General features: G+C 42.4%; 1 protein-coding gene across 3 annotated transcripts in view; it reads right to left on the bottom strand.

The window, feature by feature from the left end:
• KCNH7 (potassium voltage-gated channel subfamily H member 7) overlaps positions 1-21,589 on the bottom strand; it is a 212,292-nt gene extending 190,703 nt beyond the window's left edge. For all 3 annotated transcript variants that reach the window (XM_064164067.1, XM_064164073.1, XM_064164079.1), the window contains exons 1-2: positions 20,981-21,589; positions 18,791-19,021 (exon numbers count right to left, since the gene is read on the bottom strand). In XM_064164067.1, the coding sequence (XP_064020137.1) occupies positions 18,791-19,021; positions 20,981-21,056 (307 nt within the window). In that variant the 5' untranslated portion in view covers positions 21,057-21,589. The remainder of the gene's footprint in view (positions 1-18,790; positions 19,022-20,980) is intronic.
• Positions 21,590-21,949: the final 360 nt, after the last annotated feature.

Here is a 21,949-nt window from a genome sequence, read left to right as displayed (position 1 = left end):
ATTGATGTTTGGAACTAGAATCTGCCTAAGGAAACTGCTGTTTGGAACTAGAATCTGCCTGTCTAAGGAAATTGATGTTAGGAACTAGAATCTGCCTAAGGAAACTGCTGTTTAGAACTAGAACCTGCCTGTCTAAGGAAATTGATGTTAGGAACTAGAATCTGCCTAAGGAAACTGCTGTTTGGAACTAGAATCTGCCTGTCTAAGGAAACTGATGTTTGGAACTAGAATCTGCCTAAGGAAACTGCTGTTTGGAACTAGAATCTGCCTGTCTAAGGAAATTGATGTTAGGAACTAGAATCTGCCTAAGGAAACTGCTGTTTGGAACTAGAATCTGCCTGTCTAAGGAAATTGATGTTAGGAACTAGAATCTGCCTAAGGAAACTGCTGTTTAGAACTAGAACCTGCCTGTCTAAGGAAACTGATGTTTGGAACTAGAATCTGCCTAAGGAAACTGCTGTTTGGAACTAGAATCTGCCTGTCTAAGGAAATTGATGTTAGGAACTAGAATCTGCCTAAGGAAACTGATGTTTAGAACTAGAACCTGCCTAAGGAAACTGCTGTTTGGAACTAGAATCTGCCTGTCTAAGGAAATTGATGTTAGGAACTAGAATCTGCCTAAGGAAACAGCTGTTTAGAACTAGAACCTGCCTGTCTAAGGAAATTGGTGTTTGGAACTAGAATCTGCCTAAGGAAACAGCTGTTTAGAACTAGAACCTGCCTGTCTAAGGAAATTGATGTTAGGAACTAGAATCTGCCTAAGGAAACTGCTGTTTAGAACTAGAACCTGCCTGTCTAAGGAAATTGGTGTTTGGAACTAGAATCTGCCTAAGGAAACTGATGTTTGGAACTAGAACCTGCCTGTCTTCAGTTGTTAGTGAAAAGTTGTGCCTGAAGTTTTGTAGTGAGAAAATGTGCAAACATAAGTTATTTTACTTTAAACCCCCCAAAAATACACTTTGCATGAAATATTTTTGTTCAGTGTAATAATGGATGACAGTTCCTATGGAAATTGATGTTTGGAAGCACTGTCTACCTGTCTTTAGTTGTTAGTGAAATATCATGAATGTTTGATGTAAGAAGGATGTGTGCAAACATAAGTGATTTTCCTTAAAAGAAACATTTTTATTCAGTGAATTAATGGGTACAGTTTCTCAGGAAACTTATGTTTGGAACTAAAATCTCCCTGGTTTTAGTTGTTAGAGAAAAATAGCATCTACATTTTTGCAGTAAGAAAGATTTGTGCATGTATAAGTTATTTTGTTAAAAAAAAACCACCTCCAAAATTACACTTTGCATGAAATATTTTTCTTCAGTGAAATAATGGGCAACAGTTTCTAAGGAAATTGATTTTTGGTACTAGAATCTACCTGGCTTTAGTTGTTAGTGAAAAATAGCATCTGAATTTTTGTAGTGAGAAAGATTTGTGCAAACAGAAGTTATTTTACTTAAAAGAAATATTTTGATTCAGTGATAAAATGGGTAACAGTTTCTAAGGAAACTGATGCTTGGAACTAGAATCTGCCTCTCTTTAGTTGATAGTGAAAAGTTGTGCCTGGAGTTTTGTGCTAAGCAGGTGGAGGTGAGTTCTCTAAATAGCAATAGTCAAAACTGTATTGTAAAGGACGTAGCTGGAAATAATTTGTTTATGTTGGTGACTTTAACAACAGCTGTTTTGTACTTGGGAGCAATCCAAAGGAAGAGATGCTCTTCACTTTGTATCAAATGGACATTAGCACCTTAATGCATCAGAGGCATAACAGGACAATACAGTTCATTTTTAATATGAAGTAGAAATGGTCTGTCGGTGAAAGACTCCTTCCCAACAGAATGCCCCTGAAATAGACATGGTCAGGGTTAGAAGGCCTTTTGGGATTTTTCCAAGGACTTATTAGGTTCTGATAACAGGGGAAGTGAAGCAAAACTCCTTCTGCTCCTCTAAGAGCAGTACTGAGGTTCTGACCATCTAGTCTGAGAGAACCCAAAGCTTAACAATGGATTTGGGACTGTCGAAGTATCTGACTATTCTTGGGCCCAGGCTGCTCTAAGTTTCTCAGAATCATAGAATCATAGAACCAACCATGTTGGAAGAGACCTCCAAGATCATCCAGTCCAACCTAGCACCCAGCCCTATCCAGTCAACTAGACCATGGCACCAAGTGCCTCATCCAGGCTTTTCTTGAACACTCCCACGGATGGCAACTCCATCACCACCCTGGGCAGCCCATTCCAATGGCAAATCTTCTTCCATTTCAACACACTGAAACTCTAATTTTCTAAATAGTAAGGTGAGTGTTTAGGAGTTAAATTTACTGACAGTTTTCAGTAGAATGGATGTGGCACTTGAGTCTATGGTCTAGGGATTACGGATGCTGGGATGAAGGTTGGACTGGCTGATCTTGGTGGTCCTTCTCGACCATAGCAATTCATAGTGATTAAATGCTGGTTCATGGTCATGAGATTTGCTTTAGTCAAGGACTTGTCAGTGTGAAACTAATGATTGGACTGGATGAGCTTGAAGGGCTTTTCCAATCTAAGGAAGTCTATGACTCTGTGATTCTATTAACTCAGATATGATCCTTCACATGTCCATACGTGAATCAGAGCTGGGAATCTGGGTCATACTAGCACCTGTGTGCTCTGGATGCAGCTGCACAGCCAGGGGCACCACTCAAAAGTAGTTCAGCTTGGTTCACAAAAACCAGCTGTGAAATTTAGAGTTGATTCCCAAACCAGCTGTTTGCCTGCTCTCCAGCACACCTTGCTTTAGCCCCTCTTGGAAGTCTCTGTGCTGTACCAACGATGATGAATGCTATTCTGCTTCTGATGAAGAAGCAGGAAAGAGAAGATCAAGATCTATCCTCTGAATTGAATTTCCAGGCAATTTTCACTACCCTGCCTTTCATTCCTGGCCCTAGAAATCCTTGAACCTTGTTTAGCAATTATTTCTTATGACTGAGAGAAAATGCTTGTTCACAGAGACCCATCTGCACAGCTCCCTAGCTTCCTACCAGGAACAGGACAAGTCTCAAGTTGTGGCAGGGGAGGTCTAGGCTGGATGTTAGGAGGAAGTTCTTGCCAGGGAGAGTGACTGGCATTGGAAAGGGCTGCCAAGGGAGGTGGTGGATTCACCATCTCTGGAGGTGTTCAAGGAAAGACTGGATGAGGCACTTAGTGCCATGGTCTGGTTGCTTGGCTAGGGCTGGGTGCTAGGTTGGCCTGGCTGATCTTGGAGGTCTCTTCCAACCTGGTTGCTTCTATGATTCCTGCAGAAGTGTTGCTGTTATTATTTTCAGGCAGAAAGAGAGCATTCAAGGAAAACTGTGCACACCTGGTGATCTGCAGCAGAGTTACCAGAGAAAATAAGACCCCTGCCCCAAATTCCAGTATCTCACATTGCATGTGCCATTAATCAGACCTTCAGAAACATCTAATTAGCATCAGAAAGTCCTGGTCAATTTCTCTCTAGTTATTTTAATCACTTCCCCCCCACCCCCAATCAATTACTTTCTAAAACAGCTTTAGCATAGCAAAACAAAAGCACATCAAGAAAACCTACCCTTCAAAAAAAAAAAATCCACACCCAGCATCTTCTCACCACACTGCTTTTTACCTTGTGTCTTTACACTGCTACACATGCACAAAAATCATTAAGCTGACATTTTGCTATCCTAAATAGAACTATAAATAACCAGCCTTCTCTCAAGCTTCAACAGACAGAAAAAAACAGCCCAGAATACTTCCAAGAGAGAGCCTTGACTTTTCAATCCTCTGCTCTGCCTAGTGTCTGCTTGTTTCAGTTAAGGTAGATGTGAGAAAAGGGTGTTAGCTCACCTTCCCACACTTCTTGTAAGCCTAGATAAAAGACAAAACTAGTTCCAGCCTGAATGATGGCATTTGCAGCAATTCCCATGGAATCAATGTGCTAATTTTCCTATAAGAGCTCTGTTCCCTGTTCACACTCTATTCCCACCTGATGGATACATGCCATCCAAGATTTGCTTATGTGGTCCTTCTGTGACTTTCTGCCTCCTCTGTTCTATTTTAGAAGTAGGTTATAAGCCCTGTATGTTTGGAATAATCATTGTAATAAAGATGTTGTTTACTGGCACCAGCCCAAAAGAACCCTGACAGATTAATTTTGAAGATGTTAGGTGTTGGAATTTCCAGAATACCTCAGATTTCAATTTGTCATCTTACAGTAAAAATCAGCCAGTAGGACAAGGGAGGTTATTCTTCCTCTGTACTCAACACTGGGCACTGGAATGAGCTGTCCAGTGAGGTGGTTGAGTCACCAACTCTGGGCTGCCCAGAGAGGTGGTGGAGTCACCATCCCTGGAGGTGTTCAAGCAAAGCCTGGATGAGGCACTTAGTGCCATGGTCTGGTTGATTGGACAGGGCTGGGTGCTAGGTTGGCCTGGATGATCTTGGAGGTCTCTTCCAACCTGGTTGATTCTATGATGATGTTGATTCTATGAATATGGTTTAAGGTGAATCTTGTAGAGAAGGGTTATAGGTTGGACTAGGTATAGCTGAGGGGCTTTTCCAACATGCATGTTTCTGTGATTCTGTTACAAGGATAACACCACTGCAAGTATTTTTATCATTAAGCTCTTTAGATAACCTGGCCTGGATCAGGAGCACTGTGGCCAGTAGGACAAGGGAGGTTATTCTGCCCCTGTACTCAGCACTGCTCAGGCCACACCTTGAGTGCTGTGTTCAGTTCTGGGCTCCTCAATTTGAGAGAGATGTTCAGGTACTGGAAGGTATCCAGAGAAGGGCAGCAAGGCTGGGGTGGGGCCTGGAGCACAGCCCTATGAGGAGAGGCTGAGGGAGCTGGGAATGTGCATCCTGCAGAAGAGGAGGCTCAGGGCAGAGCTCATTGCTGTCTGCAGCTCCCTGAAGGGAGGCTGTAGCCAGGTGGGGTTGGGCTCTGCTGCCAGGCAAGCAGCAACAGAACAAAGGGACACAGTCTGAAGTTGTGCCAGGGGAGGTCTAGGCTGGATGTTAGGAGGAAGTTGTTGTCAGAGAGAGTGATTGGCATTGGAATGGGCTGCCCAGGGAGGTGGTGGAGTCATCATCCCTGGAGGTGTTGAAGCCAAGCTTGGATGAGGCACTTAGTGCCATGGTCTGGTTGATTGGCTAAGGCTGGGTGCTAGGCCAGATTGGACGAGCTTGGAAGTCTCTTCTGATCTGACTGGTTCTATGATTCTATGGCACCATTCACCACCACTCTCTGGGCCCAGCCCTCCAGCCACTTCTTGACCCATATCAGAGTGGCCAATCTGACAATGACAACTTGGTCCAATCCAAGAATAATAATAAAAAAAAAAAGATTTGCATATTCTGATTCTTTTAAATTGAACATACAGAACCTATATCTCACAGTGCTCTACACACTACATGAATTCTATCTAGAAAGAAAGCACTTACAAGTGGCTACCCTGAATCTCTGTTACTGGCAGAAATGACTGCAGTTCTGCTGTCAATGTGTGAATCTCTCACTGGCTACTGCAGAGGTAGGAATGACTTTGCATCTGAGTTGAAATATAAACCACACTTAAATAGCAATTAAAAACCCCCAGCCAGATCAGAAATCCTTACATAACCCTGCATTGTAATGCATATGCCAGATATGTGCTCTTCTGCATCACCACATTAATTGATTGTAGAGGCAACCAGCAGTTGTAATCTAACACCAGGAGCTGCCCTTATCCACCCCCAAGATACTTTCATCTCTCACATGGGAAAAGAGGCAAAGTTTCTTTGCAGACAGTCAGTAAAGCAGATTTTATTCAACTTTTTAGCATCACATTGGGATGATTAAGCACAAAATCCATCATGACACAAACAGAATTGAGTCAAATATGCAAGCAGGAGGGAGAGAAATTACTTAAATAGCAAAATTAAAAATACTGTCAGTGTATATGCAATATACACTTCAAAATACACATCCCTATACTGCAAAATACTCTTCAATATATACTTCAAAAAACACTGCATTATATTCATTGTTGTCTACAACTACCTGAAGGAAGGCTGTAGCCAGGTGGGGTTGCTCTCTTCTTCAGGGCAAGCTGTGGCCTGACCAGTGTCAAGCCCAAGGGCAGAATAACCTCCCTTGTCCTACTGGCAACACTGTTCCTGATCCAGGCCAGGATGCCATTGGCTCTCTTGGTCTGTATCACAAACAGTGGCCAGTAGGACAGGGGAGGTTATTCTGCTCCTGTGCTCAGCATTGCTCAGGCCACACCTTCAGTGCTGTGTCCAGTTCTGGGCTCCTCCATTCAAGAGAGATGTTGAGGTGCTGGAAGGTGTCCAGAGAAGGGCAACAAAGTTGGTGAGGGGCCTGGAGCACAGCCCTGTGAGAAGAGGCTGAGGGAGCTGGGGGTGTGCAGCCTGCAGAAGAGGAGGCTCAGGGCTGACTTCATTGCTGTCTACAGCTACCAGAAGGGAGGTTGTAGCCAGGTGGGGATGGTCTCTTCTGTCATGCAACCAGCAACAGAACAAGGGGACACAGCCTCAATTTGTGCCAGGGGAGGTCTAGGCTGGATGTTAGGAGGAAATTGTTGGCAGAGAGAGTGATTGGCATTGGAATGGGCTGCCCAGGCAGGTGGTGGAGTCACCATCCCTGGAGGTGTTGAAGCAAAGAGTGAATGAGGCACTTAGTGCCATAGTCTGGTTGATTGGCCAGGGCTGGGTGCTAGGTTGGACTGGATTATCTTGAAGTTCTCTTCCAACCTGGTTGATTCTATTACTCTATGAATTGTGTTGCTCCTGCTTTCAGCACAAGGCTGGACTGGACAACTTCCTATGTCTCCTGTTGACTTAAATTAATTTCGATTCTATGAAAATATGATATCGATAAAAGACCAATCTGACGAGATTCCAATCTAACCAATCTAACAATCTAACAAAGACCAATCTAAAAAGACCAATCTATTTGCTCTCCTGGCATTGCAAAATGTTATCTATTAGTTAGAATATGTGCCATGCTAACAGAATGCTTTCCAAAAGCAAACACTGCTGAGTGATTGCTATTTAAAGAGTCCCAAAGCATTACTTGCTATACAGATTGTGCCAGTTCCTAAAAAACCAAGATACAAACCAAGGGTGAAATCCAAGAGATGAAAAAGTTGCAACCTAAACTACATTATGACAATATATGTCTGGTTATTATATCAAGTTTAGAGATGAGCTTGTTGAATCTGAACAGATGTGCCATGGTCTAGTTGACTGGTTAGGGCTGGAGGATAGGTTGGACTGGATGAGCTTGGAGGTCTCTTCCAACCTGGTTGATTCTATGTACTATATCCTGCAGAAACGTCCATTTTCTCATTGGGAAGTTTATGGAACTCACATATTCAGGGTGAGGGAAGACAGACTCTATTATATACACCTGAAAACATGAATCATAGAATCATAGAGTCAACCAGGCTGGAAGAGACCTCCAAGATCATCAAGCTAGAGTCTGCTGAAATTCCAGTTATTTGCATGTTTAGAGAGTGGATTTTTTCTGTTCTTTGGGTGGAAACAGAATCTTGTTAATTAAATGATACCTGCAGTACTAAAGACCAATAATGCTCAGATAAGATATAGTTTTGGTTCTTTTAAAGTATCAGTGTGGTTTAAGAATGATGCATAGTCTCTCCTGGCTCCTCTGAGTAAGTGCTACAAATACAACAACAAAGTCCAATGTGAGACTTGCAAATGGTAAGTTTTTTCTGTTTGGAAACAGTGTGAGTACAGCAGTGTGCTAGTTTGAGCCTAGCTGGGATATTTGGGTGAGAAGAATTAGATGCTAGGCTGTGAAAAGGAAACAATGGTGATGTCTGATGCACTCACAGGCTTGCTGAGAAGGATAAGAACAAGAACAGAAATATAGATAAGGGAGTCTCTGTCTGGGCTTTGGGCTGAACTTCTCTCTCTAACCTAACCTAACCTAACCTAACCTAACCTAACCTAACCTAACCTAACCTAACCTAACCTAATCATATCTCTCTAACCTAACAGATTAGTCTGTGTGACTAATCCATCTGCTTCCTAATTCCCCCTGGCTGACCCTCCAAATGTTCCTTGAAGCATAAGGCAAAGGCTGGGGTAAGGTAGAGGGGTGGAAGAAGGTGGAAGGGTGGTTGGGAGCCCCTCCTGGGGGCTCTCTGGTTTCTGGGAGGGCTGCTGTGTTTCTGCATCACTTTTTAACTTGTGTAGATTGTCAATATCTGCTTGTATATTGTGCTAAGCTGTAAATACAAAGCTTCATTCGGATTTCCAGAGCCACTTAGTCTGGGTGAGTTTCTTAAGTGGAGGTTGGGGGAAAAGGTAACACCCAAACCATCACAAGCAGCCACTGAACTTTCTTATCCATGCCTTCTATGTTATTTTCTTTGTCATTTGCCAGTTCTATTTTCTGTATCAAATTTGGAAACTCTGAGGGCTGAACTTGATACAATACTTACATGGGAAAAAGATGAACAAGATTTGATTCCACCTTTATGTTCTTTAACCTTGCAGCAAAGGCAGGAAATAGTTTGGCCTTTTCTGCCATGCAACAGAACCCCAGCTGTGTCTAACCTCATTCTAGCAATTGAGGATCATTACAGTGTGTATCCTCACTAACAGATGATGTCTATAGTGCAGACAGGACAGACAGAAATGCACAACAACATCATCCCAGGCTGTCTCTTTTCTTGGACCTGGGCTGTGATCTGAGATACTAAATTAAGAAGAGTGCCTATTCAGTGCAGTTCCTATTAAGGATTGCTTCATGGAACTAGTCTCTGTTGAATATATTTTCATACTCTCACTCTGTTATTCACTTCTTTGACCCAATCATGTTGGGGATGGGCTTTTTTTATATGGCATTTATTTATATATACAAAATATATGTATTGGCCAAGAGAACCAATGGCATCCTGGTCTGGATCAGGAACAGTGTGGCCAGTAGGATGAGGGAGGTTATTCTGCCCCTGTACTCAGCACTGCTCAGGCCACACCTTGAGTACTGTGTCCAGTTCTGGGCTCCTCAATTCAAGAGAGATGTTGCAATGCTGGAAGGTGTCCAGAGAAGGGCAACAAAGCTGGTGAGGGGCCTGGAGCACAGCCCTGCGAGGAGAGGCTGAGGGAGCTGGGGGTGTGCAGCCTGCAGAAGAGGAAGCTCAGGGCAGACCTCATTGCTGTCTACAACTACCTGAAGGGAGGCTGTAGCCAGGTGGGGTTGGGCTCTTTTGTCAGGCAACCAGCAACAGAACAAGGGGACACAGTCTCAAGTTGTGGCAGGGGAACCTTGCCCAGCTGCTTCTCTGGATGTGCTCCGGCATCTCAAGCTGTGCTGGGGGAGGTCTAGGCTGGATGTTAGGAGGAAGTTGTTGGCAGAGAGAGTGATTGGCATTGGAATGGGCTGCCCAGGCAAGTGGTGGAGTTGCTGTCCATGGAGGTGCTCAGGAAAAGCCTGAATGAGGCACTTAGTGCCATGGCCTAGCTGATTGGCTAGCGCTGGGTGCTAGGTTGGCCTGGATGATTTTGGAGGTCTCTTCCAACCTGGCTGATTCTATTATTCTATGTTACATAATCTTGTTGCCATAAACAATCAGTATAACAAGCACTAAGGATGCTCTGAACTGTGAACTAGCACAGCAGGACTGACTTTATACACAAGCAGGACTGACTTTATACACAGGCTGTGTTTCATATCAGTTCATGAGATGCTCCATTAATCCACAGAGAAGGCTTTGATATTGATTTTTATATACCTGGTTTTGTAATTCAAGGCTGTTTATTCTCTTAAATAATATGGTATAGTGACTGTGACTACAGAAATAGTCCATTTGGGAAATGTTGCCTTTGCTGTTGGGTGAACTCTGCTGTTAAATTGACTGCTGATGTATTTTATCACACAAAAGATAATGCTGGACACCTATGAAGGAAAAAAAAATGGGAACACATTTTCTTTTTTTCATTATCTTTGTTCAAAATGACAGACTTTACAGTATCACAGTATCACAGTATCACCAAGGTTGGAAGAGACCTCACAGAGCATCAAGTCCAACCCTTTACCACAGTGCCCAAGGCTAGACCATGGCACCAAGTGCCACATCCAACCTTGCCTTGAACAGCCCCAGGGACGACGACTCCACCACCCCCCCAGGCAGCCCATTCCAGTGGCCAATGACTCTCTCAGTGAAGAACTTTCTCCTCACCTCGAGCTGAAATTTCCCCTGGCGCAGCCTGAGGCTGTGTCCTCTTGTTCTGGAGCTGGCCACCTGAGAGAAGAGAGCAACCTCCCCCTGGCCACAACCACCCTTCAGGTAGTTGATTTTTTTCTTTCTCATTTGTGAATGAAAGCCATTTTTCAACCAAGTAGACAGAACTGCAACAGTATTTTGCCTTAAATACCATACTGGGATTGGACTACTAATTTTTCTGGCAGTATAAAAAGAAATCCTGTCTTGTACAACAGCCATAAACATGCAAAAGAGTAATGAGATTATATGACTCTTTCTAGACAGGAAGGAGTGCCATGATCTAGTTGATTGGACAGGGTTTGGTGATTGGTTGGGCTGGATGATCTTGGAGGTCTCTTCCAACTTGGTTGATTGGTTGAGCTACCTGAAGGGAGGCTGTAGCCAGGTGGGGTTGGTCTCCTCTGCCAGGCAACCGGCAACAGAACAAGGGGACACAGTCTCACGTTGTGCCAGGGGAGGTCTAGGCTGGCTGTTAGGAGGAAGTTGTTGTCAGAGAGAGTGATTGGCATTGGAATGGGCTGCGCAGGGAGGTGGTGGAGTCACAGTCCCTGGAGGTGTTCAGGCAAAGCCTGGCTGAGGCACTTAGTGCCATGGTCTAGTTGACTGGCCAGGGCTGGGTGCTAGGTTGGCCTGGATGATCTCAGAGGTCTCTTCCAACCTGGTTGATTCTATGATTCCAAGTTGACTCACTTAATCTTGTGATAAAACTGGAAGTCCAGTAGCAAAAAGCTTCCTTCTGGACACTGCTGAAATGCAAAACTCCTCCCATCCCACTAGCCTGCAGGTTTTTCATTTGTACCATGGAAAAACCTAAAGCTGTCAGAAGGAATTTCTCCAAACTGAGTCCAATTCCCTCCCCTGCCCTGTTTTCTGTTAAAGATGTAGAAGCTACAATAATTGCAGTTATTTGTTAAAATCAGAATTTCTAATGATACATTTCTGACTCTATGCACTGACAAAAAGAGAATTTTTTGGTTCCTTCTTATGCAGTCACTGTCTCTCATTAGCAGGAATAGATGAATAGGAAAAAAAAGTATCTTCTATATGAGCCCCTTTCTTATTGAAAATGAATTAGTCTTAACCAGAAAACAAAAACACAATAGATTGGAAAGCCAAGGAACTGAAAAATACGGTTGAAATTGGCCCACAAATAAATCTACTTAGTATATCTAAGAGCCAATTTATCATTAGGTAACCTCTGTCCCTGGAGGTGTTCAAGAAAAGCCTGGATGAGGCACTTAGTGCCATGCTCTACTTGATTGGACAGGGCTGGGTGCTAGTTTGGACTGGATGAGTTTGGAGGTCTCTTCCAACCTGGCTGATTCTATATGAAGTATAAATGAGAAGTGATCCACAGTTATGGGCAGGCACAACCTGTGCAGCAATACTGAATGGGAGAAGGGACAGTCTGGTCTTGTAGATAAGTATTAAAACCTAGCCTAAAATCATGATACTGAATGGGAGAAGGGACAGTCTGGTCTTGTAGATAAGTATTAAAACCTAGCCTAAAATCATGATACTGAATGGGAGAAGGGACAGTCTGGTGTCATAGGTAAGTATTAAAACCTAGCCTAAAATCATGGGTCACCTATTTTTACTGGATCAAATCCAGAATGTTACTGAAGGTGTTGAACTAAGGTTGGTTGTTTTTTGTTTCCCCAAGGATGTTTGCAAAACACTTAGATTATGACAGATGTTTTGGAGAGCTTTCTTGATCAAAATGTAGTCAGACAGTATGTCTTAAACTAAGACCACCTACAGCAGCAGGGTATCGAGCAGGGAATCATAGAATCTCTTGGGGAATGCCATGCATTGGATAATTATCATAGAATAAAAGAATCAACCAGGTTGGAAGAGACCAGTCCATGTCCTCTTGTCCTGTCATTAGTTGCCTGGGAGAAGAGTCTGACCACCACATGACTAAAACTTCCCTTCAGGTAGTTGTAGAGAGGGATAAGGTCCCCTCTAAGTCTCCTCTAGGCTGAACACTGCCTCAGCCTCTTCTCATGAAACTTTCCCTCCAGCCCCCTCACCAGTCTCATTCTCTCCTCTGAACCTGCTCAAGCACCTTAATATCCTTCTTAGAATCATAGAATCAACCAGGTTGGAAGAGACCTCCAAGCTCACACCCAGCCCTGTCCAATCAACCAGACTATGGCACTAAGTGCCTCATCCAGGCTTTGCTTGAATTTATTAACCAAGCTTTCTCATCAGCTGTGGATAAGGCACTACATCCACACACAAGTCTGCACTTTCTGACTCTCATGTGAGGGCTAATTTAAGGGGACTTGACACACATGCAAGGGTCTTTCTTTTCAGTTGTATTTTTGCTAAGTTCACAGCATTTACAGAACACAAGCAGCACTCTGATAAAATGCCTGTGCTGACTGAAGTCTAGAAAACAGCCTAAATGAAGTCCTGGTGATTCTATTTCAGAGGACTTAAGATTATTTTTTAAGCATATTTACACATTTATTAATTCTTATTTTCTTATCCTCAATAAAACCATAGAATCATAGAAGAGCTTAAAAAGCCTTAAAAATGTTAACTTTGGAATCCTGATGTATTTTGAAAGTATAAATACATTAAATTTACAGTCAATTGTAGGAAATTACATTTCTCAAATTAAGGAGTAGTTTGTGAAGTTTCTGAGTGTTGCATAATCTTATTTTTTGCTCAAGTCTGTACTCTTTGGCACTACTTCTTACACCTAAAATAGCTGATGTGCAATAGAGTAAGCTTAAATATATCTGACCTCCCTCACACAGGTATTGTAGTAGTTTGTGAAGGTTTTAAATGCTGCAAACCATTTCACAATCTTATTTTTGCTCAAGTCTGTACTCTCTGGCACTACTTCTTACACCTAAAATACCTGATGTGTAATACAGTGAGTTTAAATGATGTCTAATCTCCCTCAAACAGGTATCATGGTAGTTTGTGCAGGTTCCAAATGCTGCAAACCATCTCATAATCTTATTTTTGCTCAAGTCTGTACTCTTTGGCACTACTTCTTACACCTAAAATAGCTGATGTGTAATAGAGTAAGCTTAAATATATTTGACCTCCCTGGAACAAGTATTGTAGTAGTTTGTGAAGGTTCTAAATGCTGCAAACCATCTCACAATCTTATTTTTGCTCAAGTCTGTACTCTCTGGCACTACTTCTTACACCTAAAACACCTGATGTGTAATAAAGTGAGTTAAATGATGTCTAATCTCCCTTTAACAGGTATGGTGGTAGTTTGTGAAGGTTCTAAACACTGCAAACCATCACACAATCTCCCTTTAACAGGTATACTCAGGAAGCTTAGATGTAGCCCACTGGTGTCCACACAGCATAGAGGATGAAGTACAGCATTCACTGTCATACAATCTTCCTGGCTATCCTACATCCATTCTCCATCCCAAAATAGTCATGCTTTTTATGTGAAAAGCTGTACAGTTCTATCACCTCGAGCACTATTTCACATCTGTCAAGCCTGATTTATGCAATAATGACTAAAACTGCAAGATGGAGTCCTCAAAGGAAGAACTGCCAAACATTTTCACCACACACAACTTCATTAAAATGAGAAATGGTGCTCTGCATAAACAGTATTTTACCTTCAACTATAATACAGATCATATAGGTTTGGTAAAAGCAGGTGTGAGGTAGGGCTGCTTTGATATCAGTGAATGACTATTTAATTAAGCAGATGTTAATGCCTAAAGGGCAAGACTTCAAATACTGTTTCAAAACAGCACTTCTTGCTATTTTTATTTGTTTCCTTTAAAAAAACCCTGCTTATTTCCACTGAAAAAATACATTTACTGGATCACATGGGTACACCCAGGGATGTTTGTGAAGCTTCTTGTGTGATAAGAACCTACAAATTTGGCTTTCTAGTTCTGGCATCCGTCTGTTCCCATTAACCACTTTTCCCAGTGGCAATTAATTCTTTTGATAACTATGCAAAAGCCAACTCTGTAACAGGACTGAGGACTTAGAACTTTGCCCAGGTTGTGTAAATAGCTTTCCACAAAGAAAAAGGAGTGAGGAGAAATTAAAACCAAGTGTAGGCTACATTAACAATCTGACACCAACACTGAATGAGAAGCTAGTAAGGCTCTTAGCTGCAAGTGTGAAGAACTTCCACAAAGATGGGGCATTGGTGTGGCTGGCAGAGAGGTCTGCTGAGCCAGCAGTGTGCCCAGGTGGGCAAGAAAGCCAATGGCATCCTGGCCTGTATCAGAAATAGTGTGGCCAGTAAGACAAGGGAGGTTATTCTTCCTCTGTACTCAACACTGCTCAGGTCACACCTTGAGTGCTGCGTCCAGTTCTGGGCTCCTCAATTCAAGAGAGATGTTGAGGTGCTGGAACGTGTCCAGAGAAGGGCAACAAAGTTGGTGAGGGGCCTGGAGCACAGCCCTGTGAGGAGAGGCTGAGGGAGCTGGGGCTGTGCAGCCTGGAGAAGAGGAGTTGCTGTCTGCAACTACCTGAAGGGAGGCTCTAGCCAGGTGATGTTGGCTCTTCTGTCAGGCAAGCAGCAACAGAAGAAGGGGACAGAGTCTCAAGCTGTGCCAGGGGAGGTCTAGGCTGGATGTTAGGAGGAAGTTGTTGTCAGAGAGAGTGATTGGCATTGGAATGGGCTGCCCAGGGAGGTGGTGGAGTCACCATCCCTGGAGGTGTTCAAGAGAAGACTGGATGAGGCACTTAGTGCCATGGTCTAGATGGCTGAATAGGGCTGGGTGTTAGGTTGGCCTGGCTGATCTCAGAGGTCTCTTCCAACCTGGTTGATTCTATGATTCTATGAAATGCATCCCACCTATATGCCATCTAAACAATTACACAAAGCTCTGACAAATATTCTCCACCTGCCTTCTAGATGCTCTCCACACTGCACAGGGAAAAAAGAAAAATATCCAATCTAGGCAACACGTTCATGAAACTGTAACACATCCAATTTGTGTCCTTCTTTCGCCACTGTATCTTCTGTCTGCTGTGTTTAAGGCAGTGTACACTTAAGCAACTGCCATTTTCTGAAGACCAACCTGATTCAAGATTTCCCCAAGTTTTCTGCCTCCTTTTCTTTAGCCTAAAGATTTAGAGCAGTGAGCAAACAGCAGCATTTAGCCTTGTATCCTCAAGATGTTTAAAACTCACAGTCCTGCACATAGAAAAGTGGACTACAGATCAGTAGAGAATCTAATCCTAAAATGCTAATTTCCAGCATGGATGCAGTGATATTTTTTCTAAGTGCAAGGATTGCCTTTTAAGCTGAGCTTTAAAGCTGTACCATTTTATATGAAGTGGTATTTAGACCGAAAAAGGAAAAGGTATAGTTAGGTATAGTTATTAGAGTTATAGTTATTAGCTAGGTTATTAGTTATAGAGTGATTCCCTTTCTGACATCTGCATTGCTGGACTTTTGATGACAGATTAGCTTTATAAGTGAGGGGATATATATAATGCTACTGACACTTGCTTTGTTTTGAATTATGAAGGTAATTTTAAGTGTAATCAATGGCTTAAGTAAAATAAACAATAATGTGACAGTGCCATGGTCTGGTTGATTGGGCAGGGCTGGGTGCTAGGTTGGACTTGAGCTTGGAGGTCTCTTCCAACCTGGTTGATTCTATGATTCAATGACATAAGATTTTATTTGCAACTGACTGGGCTGCATTATGTAGTTGTCAGAAACTCTTGTAGGTGGACCCTCAGGTAATTTACACCTTTTTGGACCATCTTTCTCCTCTCTAAGCTTACTATTATGTTAAATATTACACAATGGATGGTTATGAAATATAATGTCAATTCAAGCCTTCAAGTAGTTAAAGTACTGGAGTAACTGATTACAGGATCACAGGGTATTAGGGGTTGGAAGGGACCCAAGATCATTGAGTCCAACCCCCCCTGCCAGAGTAGGACCATACAATCTAGCTGATTACTCCCATGGAGAAAGTTACATTTCTAATAGTGCTGGACTGACCTCTTAAATAGTTTCATATTCACTCAGAGGACATAGTGCAAAAGAAGCCACTAACCAGGCACTAAGCTCTCAAGTCTGTTAGAAAATTCTTTAAATGAATTTTGCTTCAGATCCTGGAGGAAGTCCTTATTAGGTCTCATACTTCTATAGATGTTGTTAAGGATATGGAAGGTGATCTATGTATATACCTTTTCTATCTGTCTCTCTTCTATAAATTGCAAAAGGAAATGTGAAAATTGGATTTGGGAAAAGTGTAGATGAATATTAAGCAAATAACTGAACTGAAAATAAATCAAATACCTCTTTTCAGCGATTCAGAATAACAACAGAATATATTTAGTGACACTTATTATTATATCCATGGTATAGTTAGCTTCAATTTTATGCTATGACATAAACTTCAGATCTTTTCCTTAAAGGAGTGGATAGAAAATGTGATTGTGGTGTTCAAAATCCTCAACTCTTCACAAAATACACAGTCTATTTTATGGACAGTTCTATTTTGCTTTGTCCCAAAAAGTGCTACAGTGCATAATGCCAGAATTCAGCATTTGCAGAAAACATATTTAGGGTAATTGACAGATAAGCACTACTTAAGTAGCTTTCCCTCCCTCCTAATATCTTGGGAGACTGAATCATTTTTAAATGAGCAGATCTCAAAACAGTGCTCCAGGCTGGTGGCTGTGAAAGTTAGCAATGACATTCTCCTTTTGCAGCATTATTTTTAACACATGCCAAGTTAACACAAACACAGGCTAGATGTGTAAAAGACACACTGTATCAGGTCTCCTCAGACATCTACGTACAAGTCATAGATACAACAAATCTTGACCAAAATCTGCTCCAGACAACTGAATCAGATCTAGGAATAAAAGACTCTATTGAGAACGTGCTAAGAATATGCTTAAATATCGTTAGTGTGGGTGGAATGGTTGGACCGAGTCCTATCTGAATTATACCAGCCTAAGCTAAAAATAATATTACTTAAGTTGCTCTGAGATAACAACAGAATTATTGAGAACAGGGTTTAACTCTGTGACTTTAAAATGCGAGAGCATCCATTGCATGTGATTCTAAAATTGATGCAAACAGCACACTGGCACTTCTCCAGAACTAATTTAAGCTCAGCATTTGAATATGAATTTCCCTTTCCTTCTCCCAAGAGTGTACACAACAAGAGACAGAATAAGGTACAACACACTTATCCATTACTTGGATTTGTTAGGAAGACAGCTTCCTATTCCTTCTCTCAAGAATATACACAGCAAGAGACAGAATAAGGTACAACACACTTATCTATCACTTGGATTTGTTAGGAAGACAGCTTCCTATTCCTTCTCCCAAGAGTGTGCACAACAAGAGACAGAATAAGGTACAACACACTTATCCATTACTTGGATTTGCTGGGAAGATAGCTTCTTAATCCTTCTCCCAAGAATATACACAGCAAGAGACAGAATAAGGTACAACACTCTTATCTATCACTTGGATTTGTTAGGAAGATAGCTTCCTATTCCTTCTCCCAAGAGTGCGCACAGCACAACAGAACAAGGTACAGCACACTTATCTATCACTTGGATTTGTTAGGCAGATAGCTCCCTATTCCTTCTCCCAAGAGTGTGCACAGCACAAGACAGAATAAGGTACAACACACTTATCCATCACTTGGATTTGTTAGGAAAATAGCTTCCTATTCCTTCTCCCAAGAGTACACACAGCAAGAGACAGAATAAGGCACAACACACTTATCCATTACTTGGATTTGTTAGAAAAGCAGCTATTTCTGTAAATAACCCTGGGTAATTAGAAGAAAAACCAACCACCAACCACCTACATATAGCTATTATGTACCATAATTAAGTTTTCATGCTTATGGGAAATAAAAGCATCAGCAGAGCAGACTAAGCCAGTCTTTGTGTATTGTATCTTCAGTGAGTAACAGGGAAACTCTGTTTAGCCACCCTGAAATTTTTCCTCTGATAGCATAATTCTAGGACAACTTCTGTGGTGCTACAACCTCATAGCATGTCACCTCCTGAAAAAGATTTGCCCCTTTCTTCACAAGACAATGCTTTCTTCATGTTAGGACAAACTTTGCTGTGCTTTTTGCAACATAATCCTGCATTTAAATCAAGGTATGGCTCCCACTGTGCGAGGCAGGCAGAGGTAAGCCGCTTGAAACCAACGTCACTCCTATGTCCTGTCAGCTGAAACAGTTCATAAAATTTCATGCCCCCCCTATGGCTCTACTATCTGTTCAGGACTGTTTAGGGAATTTACATCTGCTTTAAACCACCCCAGAGAAGAGCTTCTCTTCAAGAGCTGCAAACAACAGCACTGGCTTCATTCAGTTGTTAAAGTCAGCGCACAGGAGCGCACTCTACACCCGCTACTTCCAGGGCAGATTCACTTAGTGGTATATATATACACAAGTGTACTGCACTGGACTCCAGAGAAATGACACTACACGACTACAGCAGAGAGTCTGGACAGCAGATCATACCTATTTCATTTCTTCATCAACTGATATCAAAATACACACAAAAAAATTAGTCTTGAAAATAAAACCAGACTTTACCATCTTTGTGGTAGTAGGTGACTTCTACTTTCCTCTCCTCTGACCCCAGAAGTGCCTGAGCAATTTGGGCAATCTGATGTCTTTTGGTCTCTGGGCCATGAAGAAAATCACAGGTGCAAGGTTTCTGCATGACATCTGGCCTGGAGAAGCCGGTCATCTCACAGAAGCCATCATTGCAGTAGATGATAGCACAGTTCTGCACTCTAGCATTAGCAATGATGAATTTTTTATCTGCAATAAAAGAAAGTGATGCATTTTTTAGTACTCTCAACATTTCATAAAGTGTCAATTGCACAGATGGATGCTACACAACCTTCCTTTTCACTGGGATGCCTGAAATGCAGAGATTTTCAAGCATTTAATGTAGCCAATTTGATCCATAGCTTCTAAAGGAACTTCAATCAATTTAGAATACATTAAGATAAAGATAGCTGTCTTATAAGGAAATAAACCCAGATTATTCAAAAGTCCTTTTGACTTCATAATTAGTCCTTTTTTAAAACCCAGGTGATTAATGACATCCTGTCAGACCTAACTCCAGGGAAGTTCTTCAGAATTTAGTAGCTTTTCTTCAGGGTGAAACTGAGGCCTTGGGAAGGGTACTCTACTCAAGTGATGGATTTCCTGGGATAAGGTCCAGGCAGCTGTCTGCTTGGTAGGGGTTTTTATTGAAGTAAATGACAGCAAGTTTATAGCTAAAACTAGAAAAGAATATGATTTCTTTTTTTTTTCCTCTGCAGTTATTTTCAAAGTCACATTTGTAAAATAAAATATTCCTTAGGAGAAAAGAAATTAGAAAAAAAAGAGTATGAAGATACATGAAAACCAAACATTGTGATGTTGGAAACATTCTGGACAGTGCCCTGGATCTTAGTCCATCAGACTTCCACAAACCCTCATCTGACACGTCCAAAAGTTTTCAGCTGTTACTTCATTTGTTTCTGCTTACTTATTCACATTGCAATTATAAATGTGCAGCTTCCACACATTTACAGTTTGCAGCATTAACCTCTGCTTGCTTAATAAATAGGTCCCTTGCTTTAGAAAAGACTTTTCATGGTGACAGCAAGTTAGCAGCCTTCGAAATTTTAAAAGGTACTCAGTGAAGTATCTGGAGAGAAAAATACAAATTTCATTCTTGCCTTCTCACTGCCTTTCAGTCATGCTTAACTTTCACTATCACTTGCCTGTTTAGTAGGCAGTCCTTTAATCTCTTCAAAATACATACACTTTTACTGTATAAAAACTTTGAGTAGCAACATTCCTTTAGCATATTGCTAAACTAGGTCTGCAAACACTCCTTTTCCCTCAAATAATATAGCTATTAAATTGGCAATGTGGGTTTAAGCATAAAGCAAAGCCTAGCAACTGGAATTAGTTTCAAGGCTTTGCACCAAATTGATGCTAAAATCATGCAAAACATTTAAATAAATGTGCATGTATAAAAACTACTGTTTCTTAATTAAATGCACTTTAAGCAGCGAGTGATCCTGCTCTGAACAGCAAACCAGAGTTCAGACCAGGAAAGCCACTTCAGGTTCAGCCTCCTCGACAGGTAGTAAACTGCTGCATTGGAAAATAAAAAACCCTCATACACTCTCCCTGAGGATACATTTCTACTGCTTTGATAGATATTTTAGGCTTCCACAAACAAAGCAGGAATACTTGACAGCTGTACTAAAATGCAGCCATGACAACAAGGTAAGAGAGTATTTTCCCTTCAGTAACTCCTCTGCGTGTTATCTGTTTCCTCTAAATCAAAGTCTGACTGTTTTGCTTTATTTTGAACAGACAATAACAACAACCATAACATTACCAGCAATAATAAAAGTAACTGGGTTTATTTTTCCCCCCTCCCAGATATTTCACGGGCACTGAGATTGTGCACTCTGCTTTTAGAGCCATCTCACCGGTTCAGAAAGAAGGTAAGATACATAACTTCTATAGCTATAAAACACGAATACAGTCAAAGCTAATATATTCCTTGGGGAAAAAAAAAAATGCCGAATAATAAAAGTCGGTAATCCGTATTCTAGATCAAAGCCAATGTAACTCCTGCCAGGGATCCGCTCCTTACCTCTTGGGGTTTTCTGTCCAACCTACAAACTTAGAAGTCTGGAACTGCTGTCCATTTAAGTCACAAGCAGAATCAAACTACTGTAGCAAAAGAGATAGAAAGAAAGAACTTACTTTGCCCTTCAAATTTTCGTATGATTGTACCCAAAAATGTATTTTGTGGTGCCACATGACCTCTGCGAACAGGCATGTTTGTACAGGTCTTCGGTTTTCTGTGCACAGTGACTTCTCCAAGGATCTCCTACACGGCTCCAGCCCAAAGCACCGAGCCAGCTACCCTTTGTGACACATCATCGTCCTCTGGAGCTCGGAAATCTCTTCCCATTAACACCACTTCTAGAGACACGCTTTTCCTATTGGAGTCAGATCCATCTCTCTGTTTCTTTCTTTTTCTTTTTCTTTCTTTCTTTCCTTGCTTTTCTATTTTTTTTTTTCCTGGAGGAGCTCGGACGCTATTGTCTGGGGCGGGAAGGGGTGGGGTGAACAGGAGAAGATGGTGAAGGGGGGAAGATTACAGGGGTAATCGATCTCTAGCACCAAACATCGCCAATTTTCCAAAGCAAGCGGCTGTGACCCGGCAGTTTCCGACGCTGTAGTGATGGTTTGAGGGCTGGAAGACTAATGTTGCTCCGCTGCCAGAGGGAGTGACGTTCCCCCCTCCGGGCTTCACCACGGCGCGCAGCAGCTCGGATTACTCAAGCGTGGTTTAGCAAGAGCCAGCCAATAAATCTCTTCAAAACTCAGCGACAAACAGCGGCATCAGGAATGAGCTACACCCCAGCAGCACCGCGACGTGCCACATCCCCCGCTGCTGCGGCTGCAGGGGGGCAGCGGGGACCGAGGGCGCTGCCGGCGTGGGGCGTGGAAGGGGACGACCGCCACCTCCGGCTGCCACAGCTCCTCCACCCTCCCGCTACCGCCAGCCTTTCTGCGGCCCCGGAGCGTGGCCCGCCGGGGTGCCCCAGGCGCTGCCGGGGCTGGGGGAGGGAAGGAGCTCAGTACACGCCCCGTCTAGGGGGGAGGCGCAAGAGGGGGGAGGTTTTGAGCGATGGTGCAGGCGAGACGGGAAGGGACCACCGAAGC

The sequence above is a fragment of the Pogoniulus pusillus genome, chromosome 2, assembly GCF_015220805.1.
Source record: "Pogoniulus pusillus isolate bPogPus1 chromosome 2, bPogPus1.pri, whole genome shotgun sequence".
NCBI lineage: Eukaryota > Metazoa > Chordata > Aves > Piciformes > Lybiidae > Pogoniulus > Pogoniulus pusillus.
This window is presented reverse-complemented; position numbering and strand designations above follow the sequence as displayed.